Source organism: Tetranychus urticae, chromosome 2 (genome assembly GCF_039701765.1).
Source record: "Tetranychus urticae isolate SD_2017Ah chromosome 2, NJAU_TeUrti_SD_1.0, whole genome shotgun sequence".
In the NCBI taxonomy this organism is placed as follows: Eukaryota; Metazoa; Arthropoda; class Arachnida; order Trombidiformes; family Tetranychidae; genus Tetranychus; species Tetranychus urticae.
The window spans coordinates 3868867-3894727 of NC_142959.1; the positions used below are offsets into that span (position 1 = coordinate 3868867).

The 25861-nt window shown below is 30.9% G+C and overlaps 1 protein-coding gene across 23 annotated transcripts; it reads right to left on the bottom strand.

Moving 5' to 3' along the window:
- Ndae1 (Na[+]-driven anion exchanger 1) lies at window positions 1-25429 on the bottom strand. Of its 23 annotated transcripts, XM_015930835.3 has the most exons (20): window positions 25158-25425; window positions 24577-24748; window positions 11188-11291; window positions 10951-11112; window positions 9650-9788; window positions 9250-9410; window positions 8855-9049; window positions 8328-8444; window positions 7472-7608; window positions 7168-7413; window positions 6831-7081; window positions 6187-6361; window positions 5964-6097; window positions 5706-5883; window positions 5235-5639; window positions 4849-5010; window positions 4456-4776; window positions 4196-4372; window positions 3635-4035; window positions 1-1635 (listed from the first exon to the last, which is right to left on the bottom strand). In XM_015930835.3, the coding sequence occupies exons 3-20, from the start codon at window positions 11282-11284 to the stop codon at window positions 1425-1427; spliced, it is 3669 nt and encodes a 1222-aa protein (XP_015786321.1). In that variant the 5' UTR covers window positions 11285-11291; window positions 24577-24748; window positions 25158-25425; the 3' UTR covers window positions 1-1424. The 23 variants fall into 23 exon arrangements, with proteins under 23 accessions (XP_015786321.1, XP_089123303.1, XP_089123300.1 ...); XM_089267177.1 differs by lacking the exon at window positions 8328-8444 and having other exon boundaries at window positions 25158-25413; XM_089267174.1 differs by lacking the exons at window positions 24577-24748; window positions 25158-25425 and adding an exon at window positions 22876-22973.
- Window positions 25430-25861: the final 432 nt, after the last annotated feature.

The window sequence follows — 25861 nt, forward strand, 5'->3', positions numbered from 1 at the left end:
TGTTTTTTGATTTGTTTTAATTTAAAATCAATTGGATTAGGTAATTATACAACTAAATCATCACAATTTCCTCAATAATTAACTTCAAGTTAACATCTCTTCTCACACTATTTATTCAAACTGTTTCCAGATGAAAACCAACATCTTTCTGAAACTCCTCTTCAACTAAATTGTAATAATAATTATCAGTGTTTTGTTTTCTTGTAAAACTTTGGGTTCGTTTGTTTTTAATCACCTAGTTGAAATTGTCAATAGATATTAATTCAATTTTAATAATTGTAATCGTAGCAATAATAGTTAACTAATTTTATAAAATTAAGCGTCATTTTTGTCATGTAAGTTTTGCTTTTCTCTTTCTCATTTCTAATTAATTTAAACTGATCTAACCAGAACCCAGAACAGCTCAATATGAATATTCAGATGAATTGGGTTGAGTTGACAAAGACAAAAGCAAGAAGAGATGAATTTTAATGATGAATGATGATGATGATGGCTGTGATGGCGGTTGTTTCTGATGATGGTGATTTAACTGTATCAATATAAGATGAAGAAATTTGTTTTATAAAGATTCAACTCTTTTTAAAGAGAGAAGAGGTTTGATCAATAAATACTCTAATGTTGAAAAGTGTTTGCTGGATAGTTTCAATTGCTTCCCCAATCCTCATTAGAGTCAGATTAATACCATAAAATTACTAGATTGAGTAACATCTTTGATCAATTTCTTGTATTTGCTTATTTAATTGAAAAAAATCCAACGCCAATCGGTCAATCAGTGAATCCTATCCTATTATATCAGCAGATGTTTATTGTCAATTTAAAATTGTATTGATTGCGAGATGATTTATAGCGTGAAATCCTATTCCAATCGTTATTAATCTCAAATTAGCTGGTTTCCATTATCGACAATTGTGATTATTCATCAACCCTAGTATTTATCCTAAGCTAACTTGTTGAGGTTCAAGATGAGATCATTGGATTTAAAAATAACTGATTAATAAAGATGAATATATGACTATGATGATTGCGATTGTGGTGGTCATGAGAATGAATTGGTTGGTGATTTCAATCAACATATGTGATTCCAGATGAAGTTAAAATGGCAACAGTTTTTAATTAAGTTATGAACCTTTGTATTCATTGTATGAGTGTATGAGTTGAGAATCCCATCATTCGAATCTTTTTTTGTCAGCAATTAACTAACTAATACTATGTATAAATACAAACTCGATTCAGTTTGTACCAGATTTGATTTGAGTAGACGCAAATCCAATATCTTTTGCTGTCTTAGCATTTGGCTCTAGTCTTTAATGGCGTGTTTCATCTCTCCCCAGTAACCAATCTCTTTACTTCTCACATTTTTCTTTGATTATTCAGGTAATGGATAATGAAAGTGAAGATGATTGTGATTGTTATGAGGAAATTATTTAAACAGGAGTTTCATTGTGTTTAATTGATGGAGCTGAATCATCTTGGGGTGAGTTTAAAGTTGAAGGTACAACCGACGGAACAGGAGTGGGTCCATCTATTTTAATAGTAATACCACAATCTTCCTCATCATCTTCTTCCGTCATGGTGGAGAGTCGCTTCTTCTCTTCCTCTGTTTTGGCATCTTTCTTATTACCTCGTTTCTTTTTCCTGAAGATCATCATGGATACAAAGAGAAAGTAAAAGGAAATGAAAGAGATGAGCAGAAATGAAGAGAAGAAAAAATATAAGAATCAGATAAATGGATAAAATTAAGCGTAAAATGTAGATTTAAGGGGTGCACAAGAAGTAAAGGCTTTTTTCATTCTTGATTTTTGAGTAAATACCGATCAAGATTTAATTTTATTTTTTGATAAATCAGTATTTTTTTCTCTAGACTTTTCTAATCATCTTATTGAAAAGAGTTTTAAAATTGGCTTAAAAATAATCAAAATAAACCCAAAAAACGAAAACCAAAAGCGCCTCTACTTCTTGTGCACCCTTTATTTCAATCTAATTTATTAAGAAGCATTAATTTGATTGTTTTAGCAGTAAACGTAATTTTAGAGGCGTTCATTTCAACTGAAAATGTTAGTTGTAAAATTGGCTTTTGAAATATTACCATTAAATGTAATTAAATTATAACTAATATGGGTTCTTTAAAGGTTAAGTGGCAAGAGTTGAATAAGGATTTAAAGCTCAAAGATAAAATCGTAAAAATGTCTTCATAATTATGTAAATGATGATAAGTTGATTGATACAAGTTAATAAACATGGAGTTTTGTTTGGAGTAAAAAAAGATTGGGTTCAATGGAAAAGGTTATTGTGTTGTTGTATGGATGGTAAAACAAAAATTGATTGGTTTTACGTTTGTTTCATGTTTCAAGGATGATAGAGTAATGAAATCTTGTTATTAATACACCGGATTACGCTATTAAATCATTTTTTCATTGATTGGTTAATGTTTACTATTTAGGATTAAACTTGCGGGAATCGATTAAGAGTTGAGAAAGTGAAACAAAACTAATGAAATAAATACCAAAGGTCTAAATAATTTATGTGTTAAGATGTGAAAAAATGAGGAAAATGAAAAAAAATCAATGAAAAGACAGAATCATAATTTTCTTGGTTTATTTGGAGGATGTTGATGATGAAGATATTAGATTGGACATTTGATTAGGTTAAGCAATTAACATACCTTAAACATGAAATAAAGGTCTTACAATATTACTGTAATTTGTATGGTAATTGTCTAGTGGATAATTCACACTTAATTGTGTCTATTGGATTCATTTTTGTCTCAATCATACTCAGTTTCAGAACAGATAAAATGAAATGATAATTGTGGAAAAATGAGGAAAAAAAAGTTGATTTAAGTTGTTTTTTTTCTTCTTGTTTCATATTACAATGAATAGTGATAAGTATTCATTTGTTTGGTTATTAAATAACAGAAATGGGAACAAAATTAAAAGAAATTTCATTTTAAACAGGGAAAAATGAAAGTTGATTTGAGGAATCAAATTAAATAATAAAATAATAATAATCATCATTTTGATAATAAGAACAATGGTTAAAATTAAAAGCAATGTTGAGGAGCTGCAACAATTTTCTTTTGATTTAACAAAAAAACAAAATTATTTTCTTGGACTGTCTTGATTGATTGATAATTAATCAAGAGGGAAAACAGTTGATGGGAAGTGAATATTAACTTAATGGTGAGATTCGGGAATGGGGACAATTTAATCCAAAATGGTTGGAAATTAAAGATCATGTCTGGATGATTGTCGAAGATGGTTGATTGCTGATTTATTAGAAGTATGGTTTTCATCGATGTGGACTCATTGATTAGGCCATTTCGTGCAATTTTATTTATGTGCAAATAATCATCTTCATCATCATCATCATCCTCATTGATAGTACCAACAATTAAAAATTAAACGGCGATATCACTACAATGTTAAAATAATTAATAGAACTTAATGTTAATTGAAAATTAATAAAAAAAATAAAGGCGCATGGAAGAGGCAATAGCAAACAAAAAACAATTATGAGTGCAAAAATAGGAACTATTAATATATTAGGAAACTAGAATTAAATTGTTATATTTAGGACTAGCATTTAACTATAATTATGTTTTAGTATCATTGCGATTTCACCTAAAATATCTTACCCTGAAGATTTATCCTTTTCCTTGTCTTTTTCTTTTTCTTTATCTTTGGAAGATTCTTTGTTTTCTTTATTAGATTTAGATTTTTGATTTTGATCAATACTTTTCCAAGTACCACTTTTAGCAAGCTGCTCAGTTATATTAATATTACATTGATCAGGTTCCGCGTTAAATTTATTGACCGGTATCTTGAGTATATTGCCATTAGCTAACGGAATAGCAACGTTACCTAAACTTTCATTAGATATCATATTGCTATCATCACCCTTTGAATCATCATCGTCTTCTTTGTCTTCTTCTGCCTTACGTCGAACTGAATCAGGCATAATGTCGTCAAGTAATTTCAATTCTCGCTGAGTAAAGATAAGGTCCAGACATTTACGAACACCAATTATGACAACAAGCTGAAAATACAAGGAAAAGACGAACATTAATATATTAATCAATCAATAACAGAGCAATATTATAGGTTTGATATGGTATCATTATCTGTCCAGAAGATTCATAAATCAGAATGTATTCAAGATTAATGCTAATTGTATGAAAGTTTTAACGATTCTTTACCATCAAAGGGAATAAGATTGACGTCTTGTTGTATGATTTGATTAACCAAAGAAGCGTAAAGCAACTTATTTGAATTAATGTGAAAAGATGGACTTTGGGTGTTGGAACATGTCGTAAGAAAACATAATCTGGCTGGTATTTTTGAGGCATGAATACAATCAAAATTCTTTCGAAGAACTGTTTATAAAAAAAGATAAAAATCAATTATTAGTGATTCAATAGTTGATTGAGAAATAAAATTAACCATCATTAAAACAAACCTGAGAGCCTTTAAGCGAAGATGTACCCATGTAAAGAAAGACTCCATACAAAACTGGCATTGGGATGTTTCTTAAAACAGAAGTCATAAAAACGGAAAGACCACAAAGAATGAAAATACAAACATGGGTGACTCGCTGTTCTCGTACACCAAGAAATTGTGGCTTTTCTCCTGGTGCTGCTGATTCTGATTCCATTTTTAATGAGTTTACATGAGTCATGGAAAGAACAGTGGCAGCAACAAACCATGGGAGTCCTAAGATTGAACATATTGCAATAAGAATGGAGAGGACAAACAGGTCCAGGTGATAACCACATCCTTTCTGGAGGTGAGAATAAGAATAAATGTTATTAAAAGAGTTCAAACATGAAAGAGAGATAAACTTATGCCTTACTTTGAGTTTGTTTTCTTTTCTATTGACGATAACAGCAGTAATTTGCTGATCCATGAAAATAAGGATTACAGCTAGAAGAGCAGGGAACGGCATCAACAATGGCATCCACCAAGGATTGTTTCCTAAGATAGGAACAAGCCATCCACGTTGGTCAGAAGTAGGCTACGAAAAAAATTGCTTGTTAATATTCACAAATAAATTCAGAAATTTTATTGAATTTAGCAATACTTCAAAAAAAGTTGATATCCTTTTTTTTTTGGTAAATATTCAAGTATTGTTCGTGAAATTTGGAACCCATAAGGGTTTATATCGATGGGATAAACTTATTTGAAGAGGGTTTCTAAGCTCAACTTTTATGTGTTATCGAGAGTTTATAATAAACTTACCTGAAATTTATCTGGTACAACTAATTTAGGGGTTGCAATGCCAACTTTATAGTCGACCATAGTCATAACAAGTATAGCTATCACTACGGAAAAATCACTGACAAATTGTCTTATTTTACTAGAGAAGAAAGGAGTGAATTTAAACTCTTTCAGAGATACCGAAATGGCAAAGGTGAAAATAAAAAGCAAGACGGAGAAGAGGAAGACATCAGGCACATTTTTTTCGTAACAACCAGGACCTACGAGAGTTCCACTGTTTTCGATGCAATATTTGATTCCAGTTGAATTGTAGACATACTTCTGAATCTCATAAGATTGTTTGTCTTTGTCAAGACAACTACAGCTATAATCAATTCTTTCCATAACACCCCCTCGTATTGGATAATCTTTACCAATTTCTAGGACCTGAAAATGAAATTAGTGAGATTAATCAACATAACCATAAATGTTTAAAAACAATGAATACTTTACCTTTTCGACAGCTTTGAAAATAAAGATTACCGAGATCAAAGTGGCAAAATTTTCTTCAGTGAAACGAGTTATATAACATACAAAAGCACTTGCATCGGTGGCCACAAACACCATAAGATAAAAAGCCGTCCATAGTCCAATCCACATACGAATAGACAAATAAAGAAACCCGAATTTTCTGTCATGATAAAACAAGATTGGAATTAAATGTTTATCAAGAGAAGATTAAAGAATAATATTGAAAAAAAATTTACTAACTGGCAAACATTATAAACAATCGTCTCATAAACCAGTACTGGGCCAGTGCTACCGAGTATAGTCAAAGGCTGCCCACTTAAAAATCCGTAAACTATTCCACAAATAGCACCACTCAATAAGCTTTCCATGGTAGCCTGAGATTCATTTTAAAAGGTCGTTTAAAAGACATTCGGATGGTCATGTTTGAATTAAATAATGTTCAAACATAAGTTTGATAGCTTACAATATTTCCTCCTGTAGCATCACCAAGAAGACCACCGAAGGTAATTATAGGAGCTAAACAAGCGAAGTATAAAAAAATTACAGAAGCGATTGATTGCAAGGCTAAGGCATCCTTGAAGTCGCTGAGATACCAGGGGGCTTTACGCTTCACATCATTAATGAGACCACCGAATAATCTAAAAACATGAAATTGAACAAAGAAAATTAATAATTGAAAAATCAAATAGTAAAATCTCAATGATTTTAAAGTAAATTTGCATAGTTGGCTTGAGCTATATTCAAGCTTAGATTTAAAACATTGTTTTTGCAGAAAAATCTCATGTGATTGCAAAAGTACTTGAAACTTTCAAATGTGATGACATTTCGAAATATCAGATAGCATGATATATTAGTTATCCCATTACAAGTTACTCAATATATATAGGAAATTTGTGTTTAGTTAAGAGATGAAAAGTGATAAAAAGCTAGCAATAAACTGATGAATTGGTGTTGAATTAAGTATATTTGTGCAGTGAAAATGTATAAATTTAACCTTCAAACAGGAAAAAGTTATAAAATTCTGAGACAGAGCAAAGAACGAGACTAGAAATTTGGCAAAAATCAACAAATTCTGTGTTATGAAGCATAGTAGTATTATCATGATACCTTCCAGTTCGTTTTAATCCACTTGCTTCTCGTTCCTTCATTTCCTCTTCTTCTTCATCAATTATATTCTTAGGTTCAGAGGGATCATGCTTTTTACGAGACTCTTGAGATGGTATTTGATTCGGTGGTTCAATTCTAATGCTTGGATCCCAGGCTCCAGGGGGAAGGATAGTTACTGCGTCTAAAAATTCATCAACACCGGCAAGAAGATCTTGCCTACTTTTTGATTTATATGCCACGTCATGAAAAATCTGTCAAATAAAAACACAACTGTCAGTTCGTTCAAATTTGTTGTAAAAAAATGGCCAAATTTGATATAATAAATGAAAACATTTACTTCATCGGACATGAGAGTAGCCATAGCTCGTCCAACTTCATGATACCGGCCTGGAATGCTATGGGGACCCAGAAGGATGAATAAAAATCGAGTAGGTACAGGTACTTCAGTCAGATCCCCTAAATGACAAGCCTGAGCCAGTCTTACGAAAGCAGATATGTGCTTATCAAGGAATTCAACCTCCCCAACAAGAATATTATCCGCTTCTGCTCCTGGTGGTACTTTTTTCATGAATGCTTGATTCGCCTGAAAGGAAGCAAAAAATTTAGTGATTTGATTTATTTACATTGTTAAGTGTAAATACCTTGTGTTGTAAATCGGCTGAAGAAGCACCATTTTGGTCCACAAGGGATGAACCCGAAAGTCCTTGACAGTTAGCACCTAAGTGAAGTGATGTTGCACTGGGACTTAAAGGTATTGATCCACCTTCATGATTACCGCCTGTTAAGTTTAATAAAAAATGATGGAAACATATGTATTAATATCAATATTGATGGAAAGATTGATATTTGTTATTTATCTATAAATATCATGAAAATATCATGAAAAGTGCATAAAAAAGAAATGTAAGATGAAATTTCGTGCAATTTTACAACTAAAAAAGAGATTTTCAGTTCAATAGATTGAAAACATTGAAGGTAAACAGGGAAGAGTTGAATTGAAGAATAACAAAAAATGATAATCTTAAAAATATTAATATCAAAGTATCTATTGAAGATGAATGATAACAATTTTCAATTTCACGCATTGTTATTGGTTCTGTCAAACAGGATTAACAAAAATGTTATTTTTGTTTAATTTGCCAACTATTGATCAATTTCAATGTAAATTGTATTGAAAAAAAGGGTTGGAAAAAAGTATATCTTACAGGTGAATGAACAAGTTGAGATTTTTAGGCATTAGTGTGCTTGTGTGTGTTTAACATTACAATAAATTTTAATAGATCCGAGCATGATGCATATCAATGTTTTTGTCATTGTCTTGATTGATTGATTGTTTTCATGCATTTCACTAAATAAATATAAAGGTAAAATACGCATACATATATTGGACTAGATAAAAGCCAATATTTACTGATTCTTTATTGAAGACTACTGTTTTGTATTTCCTACTGTAGTAACTAAGGTAATAATAATGATCTAAGTGTAAAAACTTTTTACCCAGTGAAACGCTCAAGAGTTTGCCGAATGAAGGATTCCACTCTGATGAGGTTACTGGTGCGGTAACCGGAGCATTGGGATGACCTCCATCTTTATCTTTAATTTTATCCAACTGACCTAATAATTTAGCCATTTATTTGTGTGACGAGGTGATAATATGTGAGCAAAATACACAACAAATATGGTAAAATAACATAGAGCCAAGCATGAGTTTCACAAGACAAAGCAAGCGAAACAAATCACAGGTAGAACACAAAAAAGGTAAATAAAAATTCAAAACAAGTTGACCTGAGTTAGGGAAATGGATAAACTGAGGACAATGATTTGAAACTGAAAAAACTGAATAACTCTGAGAAATATTAGATTGATGGAGCTTTAGAAATCAAAGTTACTTTGGAACAATCTAAAAATCCTTTTTTTTCTGGTAAATTTTAACCATATTTTATCCAAAACAAAAGCTCGATACAGAAATAAATTAATCTAATTGTGCCATTTGTGGATTTTAAAAATAATCAAAAATAACTTACTGTGAGAACCAAACATGCTTTTACTTGAATTTCTTCCAATATCAGCAAGTGATCGGATCAGGGGAAGACGATTTTTATCTTTATCATGTCTCTTTTCATGTTGATGACGATGACGACGTAATAATGATTCTTTTACCTTATCTTTAGCTTCTAATTTCAATTGACCCGAATTCACCATATTTTCTAAGACAAGATCTGACAAAGAGTAATGATATAAGAATTAATACAAATACTTGTGTGAAATAAGCAATAAGAAATGTTAATGATACCATGATGACATTTTCAGCATAAAACCTTTTAGTCAAGAAAAAAAAAGACTTGGTAATACTGTTTTTCTCGGAATACAATATTTAGCCATTTTTTTGTTTGCCACAAAAGTAAATACAATTTTTTACCTGCAATCTGATCCAAACTGGACCCTTCCAAGTCTAACATGACCGTTCCATTAAGTATACAACTGCGAAGTTCAAATAAAGAATGCAAAGATATCGTTGCAACATGAGGTTTGGACCAACGATCTCCACCTTCTTCCACATCCTCTTCAAATTTGATCCATCTTTAGGGTTGAACAATAAACAGGGAAAATATTTGCATAAAAGATAAAAATGAGAATTATTAAAAGATAGTAAATGCGTTTTTATCCAAAAAATAAAGTTCATAAAGAATTGATGAAAGAACTTGACGTTCAGATGAAAAAAAGGATAATAGCTATAATATCCATATTTACAAAGATATCTTTTGTTAAGATATTGTAATTTAGTTTTTCAAGTTATAATGTCAATCAAAAGTAACAACCTTGCAGTTTCCCGCCATTCCAGTTCATTTCCATCACTGACAAGTTCTTCCAGTTCACTGAACAATGGATGAGATTCATGAGCACCATCTTGGTCATCTTCACCCAAAATGAATTGAACTCTTTCAGCTGGAGGTGTTACTATGTAAAGAAATTATTAAATATAAGAAATTTGAAGGTAATAATGAATTTTCAATATGAATTTCAGATATCAGTGAATACTTTCAAATCAATGGGTAATGAAATTTTATTTAACCTATTTTCTGCCTTTTGATATTCGTGCAAAATCCTGATTCATGGATTAAGTTTAAGATGAACTCCGAAATTATGAAGAGTAATTAACCTTTTGAAACACTAATAATAGCTCTAGTTCAAGATTAGACTTATGAACAAAATTCAACAGAGTTGGGATAAAGATTAGAGTAAATCATTGACATGAAATGTGTTGATTGTTTAGAAAGAGATGGCTTAACATGAGTGCTTTTTAGTAAAAAATCACATTAAATTAAAATTAAAAAAATTTTCGAGTTGCGAAAATTTGAAAATTAAAAATTGGAAGTTATGATAAGATGAAAATGCTGTAAGAGCTCTTTTGTAAATAAGGATCTGTAATTGATGGGCTAATTGAAAGAAACCTCAACAGAATGGCAATGTTTGCTTAACAAAATAAACACAGATACTAAGATAGTATTAATAATAAACATTTTCCATTCATGATATCATGAAATGAGTTCAATCAAAACTGCTAAAGCTAAATTCAATGTCACTTATCAACTGGGATGTATTAACTTTCATCTAGTCAATCTTCATCACCTTTATCATCTCTCTTTAATCACAAGTCCAACCAGTTGAGTTTTATAAGCCATCTGTTCAATCTCATTAATTGACTGGATAAAGTTATCAAAAAATTGCATAATTGGTTATTGGTAAACACCAAACGATAAACTGAATAACCATGTAAAATTGAAATGCATAATTCCTTATCAAAGAGTCTATAACAAATTAATTATACGAAAAGAGTGAAGATGTTTGATAACGTTATCCAACGTGTTCACAAGATAGAGCTTAACCTAATAAGCAGAAAATTCATCTGATGCACACAAATCAGTCGATTGAACGAACACAATAAAGGCATAACAGTCACATCTAACACTTGAAAACATCGGTTTGTCAGTAATGAAATTGAAATACAGCCAATCGCGCCATTAAAATAAGTTATGTGATACTGGAATTCATTGAGTTGAAGAGAAATGAGTTAACATGATAAATGAGAAATAAAGTGTTGAAAGAAAAGAAAGTTTACCAGGACGAATATCACTTTGTTCACTGCTCAAGGTTCCATCTTCTCGTTTCTTTGTGTGACCATTTTTATGGTGATGATGTTTATGCCTTCGATGATGTCCTCGTCTTCTATACGAGCCTCCGGGAACATGAAAGCCAACATACATAGCATGGGCTCTGTGACCTGAAAAGGGTGAACACATAAATAGTTAAGGTTAGGAAGAGTGTGAATAATAACCAGATTTAAATTGTAACTTACCTTCAAAATCAGTGTCCGTATATGATGGATGCGTGGTTAAGACTCCGGGATCTTTAGGAGCCTCGTCCATTGGGATACCACCTTTATTAGCATCCATCCAAGGCCTGGTAAAATGTTGATATTGACATTATTGTGATCATTATTAGTTGTATTAATAGTCAAGTTATCATCACAATCATCATTAGGGAAACATCGAGAATAACATGAAGAATAAAAGGAAAAGAGAAAATAAAAGATGACGTTAATAAGAAATGCACATAAACAGAAGGCAACTTGCAATTTGAGAAAGCGGCAATTTATTCCACAACATAACAATCAACACAGCTTCTTATATTACTTCTAAATATAGCAAAGATGACGAAGGAATCAATTGAAACTAGACTGATTTGAGAAACAAATGGTAACAAAACCAATATCAAAGAAGACAAAAACACAGAATTATAAATATCACTTACTGGTGGAAGGAATAGAAATCAAAGCAGTAATTAAACTTTACTTTTGATTTGACTTTCTTCTTCTCACTTAATGAAAACGATACTAATTATAAAATATAAATTGAATGAAACGTCCTTTACAATGAAGATTATACAAAATGAAGTGTAAGATCATTAACGGTTGTAGATGATGATGAGCTTAATGTTGTTAACAGAAGCAATGGAATTGAGACGATGAATGGTAAAGTCAAAGTGGTACATGGAAAAGAGCATGATAATCGTTTGGTGGTTAAGAAGAACAAAAAATTAAGATGGAGAATGAAGAAAGAAAAGCAAAGGGGAAAAAAGATGAAGATTGAAATTTGGAAATATCAACAGAACCTTTTTCGTTTTCCTTCTCAAGGCTTGAACCCAAGCCAAACAAGGAGGATGACTTACTTTTTTCTTCTTTTACATCTTGTAGATGCTAATTCTAAACTGGATTAAAACTCATGTTATATACAATTTCACAACTTCATTTTTCTTCAGATTTTCTTAAGATCATCGTCACTTATCACCCTCTTCACCTTCAACTTTAACTCACATGTCCTGCTTTTGTTTTACATCAACACACAAGAGCATCGTCATTGATTCCATTACACTGACATCAACTGAGAAACGTAACTGTGATGGCGTGAAATAAAATGGTGAATGGAAGAGTCATCAATGTTGACAGATGCATTTTGCATCATATTACTTAAAGTAAAATAACTAAATCCACCAATTAAATACACAAGATCATAATATCATGAATAGAAAGGGAAAAAGGCTGATGAAAACTCTTTCAACGCCATATTTTAGCACCAATTAGAGTTGACTGTTCACTTTGATACAAATTTACCATTGAAACAGTCTTTTGTTAATGTTGAACTGGAAAGATTGTTCAACATTAATGACAAAAAATTGAAATTATAAATAAAGGTTGTAAAGGTGAAAAAACAAATAGAACACAATTTGAGTTGAATGGAAAATGAAAACCGTTGAAAACTGAAAGAAAAGTGAATTTGAAGAAATGATAAGTTAACTTACAGCGTGCTCTTAAGCGTCATTTTTCCTTACTCTTGACAATCTATTAAAATCAATCAATTTGATTTTTTTCCGTTGAATAAAGGATTGTACAAAAAGATCAAAAACGTTTGATGAACAGTAAAGTTGAAAAGACAAGGCAAAAGATAAAAATGACGGTTTTTTACTAGATGAGTATTAAACAAAGGAAAAGGTCAATCTAAATCAAGAGGCATTAAGATTTGTTGATTTTGCTGGTTAAGACTTGATTTAGTCAGAAGGCAAAACTGGTTAAAAATTGGTTGAAGACAATGTTGAAGAGTTAAACTTTGAGTTGGCTTTTACAAAAATAAAAAATCCGTTAAGTTAAATAAGAAAAGAAAGGAAATCGTTTAAATTAAAACAAATGATAGTTTAAGGGGTAAAAAACATGGCCAATTCTGTACAAGTTGAATATGGAAAAAGAATAAACAAGTCAACATGAGATTCAAGAAACAAAAGGATGACACAAGATGATGGCTACGTATATTTATAGCATTTCAATTGACGATAACAAGATTTATAAAAGTGTAACTGTCCTTTTCTCCTCCTTTTTTGCCAAACAGCAAGCAATTCAATATGAACTTAAATCACCCAAACAATTAATCAATGATAAATATTAAAATCAAGGTTTATTAGTTTTCAAGTGTTTCAAGGGAAAAAATGAATAGAGAAGAAAAAGGAGGGAAATGAACATGAAGAGTGACAAAAGAACAGACGTTTTGATAATGTAAAGATTTTTTTTGCTTTTGATTGCAAATTGGTTAATTGCTGGGTAAGAGGATTGCTAAAAAATAGGAAAACAAGACAAACAATGTCGATAGTAACTTGAATGATCGATGTAACAATCAGGTGATGAACAATATGAATCATCTGAATTCAATTCAAATAAAGTAAAGAGATAACTAAAGAAGTGAATGAAAAGAAACATTTTTTAATTTTGAGAAGCTTGTCTTTTCTGGTGACTTTTGAGATTTTCTGGTTAAAATTTTAACCAGAAAATGTATCGATTTCAATTTTTGATTTGATTGTCTTTTTTTCATTGAAACTCGGTGGAAATACCGATTAATGTTTCTGTTTTTCAAATTTCCATGCTTATTGGAATAATTGGAATTGGAATCAACTTTTTCCTGATAATTTTAACCATTAACCTTAAAATTAACCTTTCGGTTTATTTCATTGTTGCCATCATTATGTTTGTAATCGTTATTGTGTGACTGATGTTCATGAAATATCAACACATACTTCAATCATCAATAATTGTTGTTTGAAAATGAATATTAATGAGTAAAGTTAAACAAATTTAATATCATTTGATCAGTAAAACGCCATTGAAGTGGAGATTAAATGGTATTTAGACCAATATCTGATGCATTTGCAAAAAAAACGCAAATTGATTCACCATTGGATTTGTGTAAGCAATATGTAAGTTTCAATGCAAATCATTGTTAATCATATTCATTATCACATTTTCCGAGTAAATGACTGTTCATTTGATTTGAATACAACAATGAGATGAATAAACAGACAATTTGATATCCTAAATGATGATGAAAAAAGATGAATATTTGATGGGAAAATGTAATTGAATAAATTTAAAGTCTGCTAAAGATTTCATTGATATGAAGATTAAAAGTGTTTATAAGTGGAAATGTTGAAATTGTTGGATTCATGGTAAAGGAATGGTTAATGAACAAATCTCATGATTATTGAAACTTTTCAGGGAGTGCAAAAATTGAACCACAAAAAAAGTCAACCTTGAATGTTGAAAAGGAAAGGTTAGAAAGTGAAAATTAACTGAATGCTATGAATTTACATTCGGTAAATCACCAATGAGGCAAACAATTTTTGCTATTAATCTATTTTATTATTATCATTGTGATTGGGAAAACTAATTATCAAGCTTTTTCATTGAAGCAAATCAAGTTGAAACAAACAAAAAATAGGTAATCAATGTTGAAATTGTTTTTGGCTTTACCAAATCATCTTCATTCACTTTATTTTTGCGATTTTCAAGGCTTCAGAGTTGTAATAATTTTTCATGATTCCATGATAATCACTATTATCATTCAGTTAATATTTTTTAATTTCAAACGGAAGTGTGGATGAATGAAATAAATGATAAACCAGAGAGACAACAACGTAATTTAACCAATAAAGGGTTCGTTTTGAAAGCCTTGAATGATGAGGATTGATCGATTCCTTCAATCAACTTTATCAAAATTGAAAATTGAATAAGTTTATTGTCAATGAATAATTATTGAGACAATCAGTTTTAATTTTTACCTTTTCAACTCGATTCATTGACATTATTGAATTCACCTAAATTTGGATACTTTCATCCTCATATTTCAAAGGTTTGGGTTTGGGTTCAATTTGGGTTTAAAAAAGGTTTATAATTGAATGATTTTTTTGTTGCTTTTTGGTTATTTGATCGAGTTTGCTTTTCGTATTTAACTATCAATTATTGCAAATGATGGCCTTTAAGTCAATCGATTTTGATGATGAATGGAAAAGGAAGATTAGAGTATAAGCAATTTAGATTAACGACTATTCAAATGTTGACGAATGAAGAATGAAACAGAATCCCATGAGCAAAATTTACCTGAAATAAAGCTATCTTAATTAACAATGCAACGGAAATTAGTTTAATCAGGGTTTATCAACATTTTGTCTAATTATAGTTTCATTAATCGGTTTGAATAATTAGATTCGTTGAGATCATTGCGTTTGACGTGAATTGATATTTTAGAGTAATTTAGAAAGGTCAGATTAATCAGAAGGCTGAGGAATGCGTATCACAGATTTCAGTAAGAAGCTCAAGAAACAATATTAAATTGTATTACATTTTGAACAAGAAGCTGAATAAATCTGAAGACTGAAGACTTAAAGAGTTAAACTGATTTGGTTGGAAAGTACAAATTGTTTAAATTGACTTTTAACATTTCAGTTGAATCATGTTCAGACTTCTGAAGATTTACTATTTTCTCAATAATCAGAAGTAAATTTATTTGAATGTCAACAATCGAGACTTTATTTGGTCCGAGATGGTCGATTCAACGTTTAATGGAAACAATGTTTTCTGAATGTGACATCAAATCAGAAGTGAAAATTTACCTTTTCAGGTTACTATGAAATTCACGCAATTTCATGCAAATTTTGTGATAATTGATGAAACTATTACAACTAATTTTTATAGCATTTACAAGCCGTTTATAATACAATTACATTTCGAGATCAACTTAGTTAGTTGATGCATTATCATGTCATCAGACATGGCAAATTGAAGCAACTCGAGTGTAATTTTATATAATCAGATAAATCATCCTGTTAACTAGACGGCAACGTAATTAACAAATTAAGATTCAACAATGAGACAAGATCAATATGAACGTTTATTCAGTTTCACTTTTGGACGAGTTTTTTGCCCATTTAAAGAGGATATTTCATGAATCAATCAATTTAGTGTAATCAACTGTTCAACCATCTATCTGCAACTCTGCTGACAACTGTTTTACAATTGAATCTTGAATCTTTCGGTGAAACATCTGAATTGATGTTAAATTGTTCAATATGATTTACAAGCTAATATTTATTATTAGATATAATAGTTGCAAAGCAAAAAAATATCGATTTGTAAACCATTTTTATGAACTTTTCCTTTCCAAACTCACTGTCTATTTTTTTCCTAATGTTCATCTTTTACTCTTTCTGCTCTGAGTAAGCAGCTGAAACGATTCTGATCACTTTAATTGTTCATTGGTTGTTGAGGGAAAAAGAAAGAGATGAAAAGGATAAAAATTTTCATCTTGGGTCAGCAAAAATTGTGTGTTTCAACGTAAAAATGGTGATGAAGATGAAGGACAAGTAATGGTGGTTATATTAGCAGAAGAGTAATAGTTACATGAAAAATAAGAATATCATGGTTCACTCAGTTGATCGATGAACAAAATATCTTTTCAAATAGACATGCTCGCCAGTCTACTTGAAAAATGGTGACAGAGTTACAACTGATTTTTACTATTGATTGTATTCACTTGGAATAATCAGTTTTTCAGATTCAGTTAGCAGAAGAGTAAGAATGAAATGGATGAGACAGGGAAGATGAGAAGAGATGAAAAGAAGTGAAAGGAAAAGTCACTGCAACAGCAAAAAAAAGAAATCCCAATCACAGGAAAATGAAAAGTACAAAACAACAATTTGAGGAAAGGTAAAGGAGCAAAGAGAGAGAGAAAAAAGTTCAACATTTCCATGAAGCTGAACAAGAACAAATCAGAGTATCACATTTCAAATGTTAAGAATCCATGAAATCCAATAATCGCCAATATTCGTCATTAATTAATCACATGGTAAATTCATAAACATTTTTCTTGTTCATGAAAATTGGTATTCTTAGTTGCCCTTTTTAAATACAAAAGGTAACTTCAGATCGATAATGGAAACTGTTCAAACAATCTTAAGATATTCTGGTAATGTGTAAAAGAAAAGGATTAGACTGTTCTGAGGTTTCATATTCTGGAAATATCAGTGATCGATAACAAAATGTAAAGTTATATTTACTTGGTAAAACTGAGAAAATTTCATGATATTGGGTTTTGATGAATATTTATTCAACTTTTGAAAGCGTTTCAATTTGCTTGGAAACTGAAATTAGAAGTAAAGGGTGTTAAGGTTTATTTGTTCCAAAATGGAAAGGAGAAAAAACAAGCTTACCTTAAGATAAAGATGAAAATGATGATAACATGACAATGATAATGAAAGAGATGATAAAGATTCAATTTCATTTGTGCTTTACATCTTTATCATCTCTTCATTATCATTTTCATCTTTATCTTAAGGTAAGCTTGTTTTTTCTCCTTTCCATTTTGGAACAAATAAACCTTAACACCCTTTACATGAATAGAAAATTGTGTCTTGAGCTTCGAAGCCAATTTACATGAGTTCGATTGATTGAGGACAAACTTGTTCCCAGATTTCAGGTTATTTGACGTTTACATGTCTTCACCTTGAGTCTGATTGTCAGCTTCAAATCAAAGTTGACTTAAGGATAAATTACTTTGCTCAATTATTTAATCGAAGTATCTTTTTGATTACATGATTTGCTTATATTCATCATTAACAATGTGTTTGGCAATGATGACCTCAGCTTACATGATCGGAGATTAAATGGATTCAAGTTTTAATCTGGGTTGGTGAATATGGACTAGACACGGAAATAACAACTAGAAAAATCATCAATAATATTAACGATCGTCAGTAACTTTTTGTATGCGAGTAAGCTTTTGATAGTTACATTGGAAGACTTGAAAATCGATAAAATTGATTTCGGATGAATTTTCTAAAAGACGAACATTTTAAACTTGGAACTTTCATAGAAATCTTTGAAATTGAAAAGTCTTTATGAATTATTTTCATAGTCCATTGATAGGATTATTTTATATCTTTGTGTTGAGATTATTGCCTGAAAATGACCAAGTTTGCTAGGAATCAACAGATTTGTAGCAACATCATGAACTAAATAATTTATCAACCAGGAAATTGAGTGAAAATTTGGTTCCAATAAAAATAAAAGGGTTCAACTATAAATATGAATCAAGACTAGGAAATTGAGTTTTTTTCCTCTAATAGATAAATGTCGATTTGATATATGAAAAGACAACAAGTCAATCCATCGCACATTTTGTGAAAATTTTTCCAACAATTTTCACATTTTTTGGTGCATTTTTTGAGCTTGAATGATTAAATAAATTGAATAAATGATTAATTTAAACAAGTATGGCTTGAGCAATTTCAAATGTAACTGGAAAATGGAGAAAGGAAGATGAATCGAAAAGAAGATCAACATCACAATTATTATTAGAAACTGTGATTTCAAGAAACATCGTCTTTGCAAGAAGCTCGCAAAAAAAGACGTGGAAAGAGATGCTGAAATTAACATGTTAACATAAGCTAACAACATTAATTTGCAATCTTTTTTTACCAAAACTAAGCTGAGGTCACAATGGGATAACACTTGAATAGTTGATGGTGAGGATGTTAACAATGATTATTTTATCCACATGATGAAATTTGGGTGAAATAAGAAACATTGAGTAGAAGGTCAGATAGTTGGATGAGAAGTGATGACGAAGATGATGATGGCGAACGAAATAGGTAAAGAAAAAGATACAATTAGTTAATTCGCTTAGAGAGCATAAAATCTTTAATAATTTATTCAGCAAACTGTATAAACACTGAACCATTGAATATGTAAAGAGCTAAAAGTAAGATATGATTTAAATTGTGGTGAGGACTTTTAACCCGACAAGAAAATTCATCAATTGATTTTTCACCCAAATAATCTTTTCTTATAATAAATTTCCAATCAGTTCGAGAAAATGACAAACCGATTGAAAACATCGACATTCAGAGGTTGCAATTGTATTCAGAAGTTTAACTGACAGCATTTAGGTAAATATTAATACATTGGGGAATTTTTTGCTGAAAAACTGAAACATTTGGGAAGAAAGTGTTTACTGCAATTGAAAACCTTTGATTGTTTAAATGCTATTCAACTGAATCAAATGAGTAGCGAAAAAGTATCTTGATTTTTATGCTAGAAGTACGAGCTGGAAAACATCAATAAACCATGATTTTCTGATTTTTTAAGCAAATTTTCAGCAAATATTTTTTTATCTTGTCTGGCTGGTTCAATGAGTTAAACTAAATTTTCATTCAGTTGAATGATGAAAAGGTAATCCTTGACCATTTGATGACAAATGGTTCAAGTTTTACTTCATACAGATTCGTTCTGCTAACATGGTTTGTAATTTAGCTTTGATTTTTAAGTGCTGAGACTTTAAAGCGAATGTTAAATTGTGTCGATTTCAATACAATTAGCATTTGTGCTTTGAGTTTCAAACTATCTTCAAATATATCTTGAAAGTATAACAAGATTGAGATAATAACATGAGCATTTGATAGAAAACCGTTGTTTCTTATCCAATCATCCCACCTATTGCTAAGATTTATGTAAAGGATTCTGAATCATCTTTATCCTTATCAATTTGAATAGTTTTATTGATAACCATTTGGTTGTATCTGTACAGTAAACCAGCTTTGTTGGTCCCAAATGTTGAGATTCATTTGATTAGTTTAGTTTGGTCCAATGGTGATTTAATTATGGGACTAACGATGAGCTCCTTGGCTCATCATCTTATATCTCATTTCAAGTCAAAAGGGTCCTCTCAATTCAATCATCCTTTACTTTCCTCAATTTAAAATCTCAATTCCCATTACTTTCAGCTTTCTTTCCCTTCTCATCATGAGAATCTCATCATAATTTTCATTTTTTTTTGTTTTTGCTCGCTCGCTCCATCTCTTATAAGTAAAATGAAACAAAAATAAAACTCAATGCTCAGTAATTTGAGCAATTCAATAACAATTTCAGTATTAAATAACACTGATTAAGACTAAACGAAGAAAAATATTTCACAATCAATTTGAATTCCATAATGATATTTAATTTTGAAATAGTGTAAGAATATCTTGCAAATGATGTAATTTAATTTGCGCATAATTCAGCAATCAATATTGGACTTTTGGATTTTACCCTAGAACAAGACAATAACCATTGTGGGCTTGTATTGTAATCGACTGTTGTATTAAAGCTTTAGATTATAAATTTGATGACAGTGAATTCAATTCTGTGTAATAATAGAGCTTCTACCCATTATCATCTTGGAAATTTTAGATCTTCCATGCAAGATGCACTTCAAGCAGTAAAGTACAAGGCTGTATAATGCGGATAACAAGAAAGCAGTCCTAAGAGCTGTCGAATGCATGATGAAACTTGAAAAATATCAACAATGTATTGACTTTTGTCAAAATTCAAATATTGCAAGTGAACTAAATTCATTCATAGCCAAAGCTGATGAACGCTGAAGGAAACAACAGGCTGAAGAACGAATCAGATTCAAAGTTTGTTGTTGTATCTTCCGTACCTACATTTGTGATGATACACATAGACAGATACTTTCATGAAATTGTCCTGAGCAATAAGAATAAATTTTCAATAATGTAAAATTTTTACATTTAATCTTATTATATTTTCAATGGTTTATTTAATTTCTTACTTGGTCAATGATTATTGTAAATCGTATCACTAATGGACTGTGAACTTATCATTGTTTTGTTTGGCTGATCTAATGATTTGATGAGTATCAGGCAATTGTCAGAATGATGAACAACATTTGAACAGAAAAAGGTTATAATGATAATGATAATGATGATGTGATCAATGGACAAAATGGTAAAAGTATTGTAACTACAATTGTAATTGCTATGACATTGGTTGGTGACTGTTGAAATGATTTTGAAAAAAAACAATCATCAAAATCGATACATCATAGTTTTTTTAATTTCATTCCTCTAATTTCTGTAAAATGAAAATGTTCAATATAGCAGTTGAAATGAGCATGAAAATATTGATTGAAGCTCTGAATCAAGCATGAAACGAAGAACGGACATAAAAAAACGAGTGGGCCAGTAATCAATGATAGCTCAAGAGGATAATGTTGAAATCCCTATTGTTGATATGTTGACGCTTTAGGTTACAATTCAATATTGTTACATTTCACCAAATTGCAAGTAACATTCACCTGAATTAATTGGTTTCATCAACTCTAATTCAATTGAATCAAGAGAATCATAATTGTCACGGAAGATTGCGAGTTTTACAAAACAGAAAAAACGAGAAATTGTTGACTTTGCTATTGGCCACAAGGAACCAGGATAGAGAGTAGAGTTGAAACGATGAAAAGATGATGAGAAAACAATGGTAAAATGCTGATGAGACCAGAATGTTTACCTGAATTTAATCTAATAATTTCAAGGTTAAGATAGTAGTCAACAAATTGGCTTCAACAGCAAAAAATAAAGGTAACATAATTTAATGTATTAAGAAGCTAAAAACACTAGCTTTCAGAGCAAAGAAAACCAGAAGAAAGAGAAAGAGAGGGAAAATTAGAGAGAAGATAGACAGAGATGAGGCGAAAGAGAAGAAAAGAGAATATTTTAGTGCAAATTTACCTTTTAAAAAAAGAGGAAACTAACATTAATAGGAAAGTGAAGACAGAGAAAAGTAGAGAGAGAAAGAGAAAACAGGAAAAGGAAACGATCACTAATTGAGAGGGTTTAGAAACACACATGAATGATGAAATAAGAAGGCATGAAAAGACCAGAATGTGAAGTTAGCAAAAAAATGGGTTTTGGGTTAAGTTTGTGATTCTTTGGGTAAAACAGTTAAAAAAAAAGTAAACATAAGGTCTAACCTGGTTTTGGTGATAGACGTTGGTTTAGCGAAAACCGGTAAAAGACGTTCATTTTCCATTGGATAAACTCACTTTATATTCCCTCTTTTGCAGGTTACAATGGACACTTTTGGTTATACCGGTGAACAATTAATAATCAATTAACACTTAAACTTGCTTACTCAGTAGTCAAAGGCAAACAGAACAAAGTGAAAAAGATAAAGTAGAACAAAATATTTAAAGAAATGAGATAAAACATGCAAAGATGGCCGATGAACCAGAAGAGAATCACAAGAGAAAAAAAAGAAAGCACAAAGGTTTGTTACCAGAAAACCTACAAGACATGAATTTATAAGTTGATAACAATTAAATTAAAATGTAGATATGATGAGTTTATCCGTTGGAGAAGTAATCTTATTGTAGCAACAAAAACAGATGACCGGCTAAATAAACGGTTAGGTTGATAAATAAGGAGACATGGGAAAGCAAGTGAAAAGGTATAAAAAAACCAAAGGTCGAGTTTAACTGTTAAGACTATTGAATGTTGGCGTAAAGAGATGATTTGTCATGACATTAGAATGATAAACCAGAAAAAGAGTGATTCCAATGGTGTTTCAATGATGGTCATAGATTATGGTGAAAATGTGGTAAAATGGAAGCGGTTAAAGATGAACAAATAGACACTAAAGAGAGTGCATGATACACCGGGTGTTTGTTTCAACATGATTACAAGCTTTAAATGTTATCGGTAAGGCGTGCTTGATGGGGATGACGATGATGATGAAAGAAAGTAATGAAGACGATGGGAGAGTAAGGGAAAGGTAGAAAGAGAGAGTGAAAGAGAAATGGAAAAGGATGGAATGAGAAAAGTTGATACTGACCGTAAAGAGTTGAGAGATGAACAAAAAGTAAAGAATGGAACTGTTAAAAGCCTGCGGTCAAATACACAATAACAAGTTTAACCAGATTAAATGAGTTGCTATTGACCATCAACAAATTCATCATAATCATAATAATCATCATCTACCGCCAACAAGATTTCAAACTGAATGGGTAAAGATCATTTCTCTTTCCCTTTTCTCTCTTGTCCATTCCACTCTCATCTTTCAATCTTTTTTTTCACTGGTTATTGAAACCAGAGATTTTTGTTGAAACAGCAAACAGGGAAGTTAAAAGCTTAAGTTATTTCTCATTATGATGATGTTAATGATGATCATGTTGATACTATAATGATCATGTTGGATGGTTAAACATTGTTAAATTCACGGGATAATTAGTTGTTGATAAAACTGGTGATGACGATGATTATAAACCCAATGTTCACATATGTTTGAAGAAGCCAATTTTTATTTCGTGTTCAATGATCAAAATTGGGTTTATACTTCAAACACTAATTCAAATCCTAATTAACCTGTGTTGTGATTAAAATTGATAGCAAAGTGAAACATTTAGAGTGTTGAATCATAAATGTAAAGTGAAATGGAAAGTCGTTTTTTTGCAGAAAAGGAAAGGATTGGAATAGAATCAAACTGTAATCACGTTAATTGGTGATAAATGGTTAACCCTACAGGCACAAATGAGTAGAGGAAGGTGTAGACTGAAAATGCTGTGATATTATCGTTTTAAGTTGAATTGTAACAAAGTGTTTATCATTGTTGGATTGGGTAAAAGTTTAGAATAAAAAAAATGGTTCCTTCAATGGTTCATGGTCATGTTAACAACGATTAGTAATTGTGAGTATGAGACTCATGCTTAGACATGGTTAGATTTAACGATAATGTTCAATGTTTAACATTCAATAATTGTATGGTATTTATGTTGCTCAGTTGAAATGATTACCAATCAATTGATAGGTTGATGGAACATTTTTTCATCACATTAATTTTATTTGACTGGGTTTGGCTTGCTTTTGGCCATTTTTCGTGAAATGAACATTAAGATTTTTGTTTCATTTCCCTGGTTCAGAATAAAAATATTGCAATCAAGGTGAAAGTGAGATTCGAATGTATGGAGGAAACTGAATGATGAATTGTTCAAACTCACATTGGCTAATTATTTAATGAAATTTGGGAAACAAAAGGTACACCCAATGAAGATTCAAGTAGAGATACTTATTACATGATAAATGGTAATAATTGTAGGTCATTTTCCTATGATTTGCCAAGCTTTCTCATCAAAAAACCTTTCATTTAAAAGAATCAATTGGTCACACTGAACATCTTGAATTTTCATTGTAAACCAGACTTAATAAAACATTAAATATTATAAAAAGAATCCTAGGAATACTGGTTTCATTTATTCAATGAACCAGAGATAATGAAGAAATGCATTTCAAATTTGTTGAGATGGAGAAAAACAAGATCTGGAAAATGATTCTTGAAAGTGATTTTCTTTCAATGACTCCATGAGTTGCTTGGTGAGAAGCGCGCAAATGGATTTAACATTTGTAGTTGATTCTCATGTAAATGCCGATTTAATATGGCTAAGAATTGATTTCTTTGGTGGAATAAATTGCAAGCTTAAAAGTGAACCAAGGGATTCAATGGTGAAGATTAACTGATGTAAAGACAAATTAGACTTACCGTTAATATACAAGGAATAGGTGAGTTATTCCTGATGGTTAATAGATGACTATTAACGGATTGATGGCGGTGTTGATGTACAGCCAATTGTTGGTTAACTACAAATAAGTATCAAAACTATGATGTTGGCACAGTCCTTTTGGTTAATGTTTAAAATAACTGGTGAAGCGACCTTTTGAAAGAGCAAAGGACAAGGTTGTAAAACAAAACATGATTAAAATGAAATTAAATGATGACTCTCTGGTAAGGATTGAATGTAGGTTATGGTAATGATGATTTTGATGGTCTGTCCACATAATTTGATTACAATTGACACTGAGTTAGAGAGGAAAATAAGTGTCAAAGGGTGGGGTGGAAATAAAATGTGGTGCAAAAGATGAAATGGGAAAACAACCAAATAAACGGTGGCAAATCAAGAGATACAGGAAAACAGGGAAAACAACCAAATATAAAGAGACGGTGAATGGAATGGATTTTAAGGATTGGCAACCAAAAAATTATGACAATATATTTTACGATTGAACAAAAAAGTGAATGTTTTGGGTAAAGGTGATGATTGTTTGTTGATTTGTTATACTAACGGTTTGATAGTGTTTCAAATTAATATCATCTGATGTCCTTTTAGTTTGTCTAATTTGACTTGTCACTTGTTTAGATGTTGTACTTTATATATTTATTAGCAGATGAAAAGAAAAAAATTAACTGAAGAAAACAATTGAAAGAAAATAAAAACAGAAAAAGAAAAATTGAAATTGTTTGGGTTTTAGGAGAAAGAATAGAGAGAAAGAAAGAGAAAAAAGTGGATCCAAATACAGTTGAAACCCACAGTTTTCTTATGCTACTTTCTTCCTAACTATAATATTATATCGATTTTCTTCCTTCCCAATCTGCCTTCATTTTCATCTTCATCTTCTTCTTCCCTTTTTCCCGTCTTTACAGTCTTTCCATTTCTGTGTCTCTATTTTTACATCATCTCTTTCTCTGTCTCTATTGACAGTTATGTCTAGCTTTACTGTCTATTTGTATTCTCTGTCTCTCTGTCTTCAAAATTGTTCCTCTTCGTATTTTTGGGTTTCATAGCAATTCTTTTGCTTTCCTCTTTTCCTCTTTCGATTAGTGTTTCGCTTTCTGCTATTATTATCATCAGATACTTTCTTTGGCCCAGACTCAATAGATGATTTAACATTGATTCTTGCCTTTTATCCAGCCAAATACTGAATATCTGGTAACTTGAAAAATCTGAGAAAAATCTCAACCCTGGTGATGCCATCTACAGCAATCATTT

Bases quoted from the DNA above. Each gene is read 5' to 3' on its own strand.
- Ndae1 (XM_015930831.3), bottom strand. From the start codon at position 22,074: ATGGAAAATGAACGTCTTTTACCGGTTTTCGCTAAACCAACGTCTATC. The intron at 11,292-22,015 runs GTTAGACCTTAT...ACATTTTACCAG, and splicing joins ACGTCTATCACCAAAACCAG to GCCTTGGATGGATGCTAATA. The intron at 7,414-7,471 runs GTATTTACACTT...GCTTCCTTTCAG, and splicing joins CAGCCGATTTACAACACAAG to GCGAATCAAGCATTCATGAA.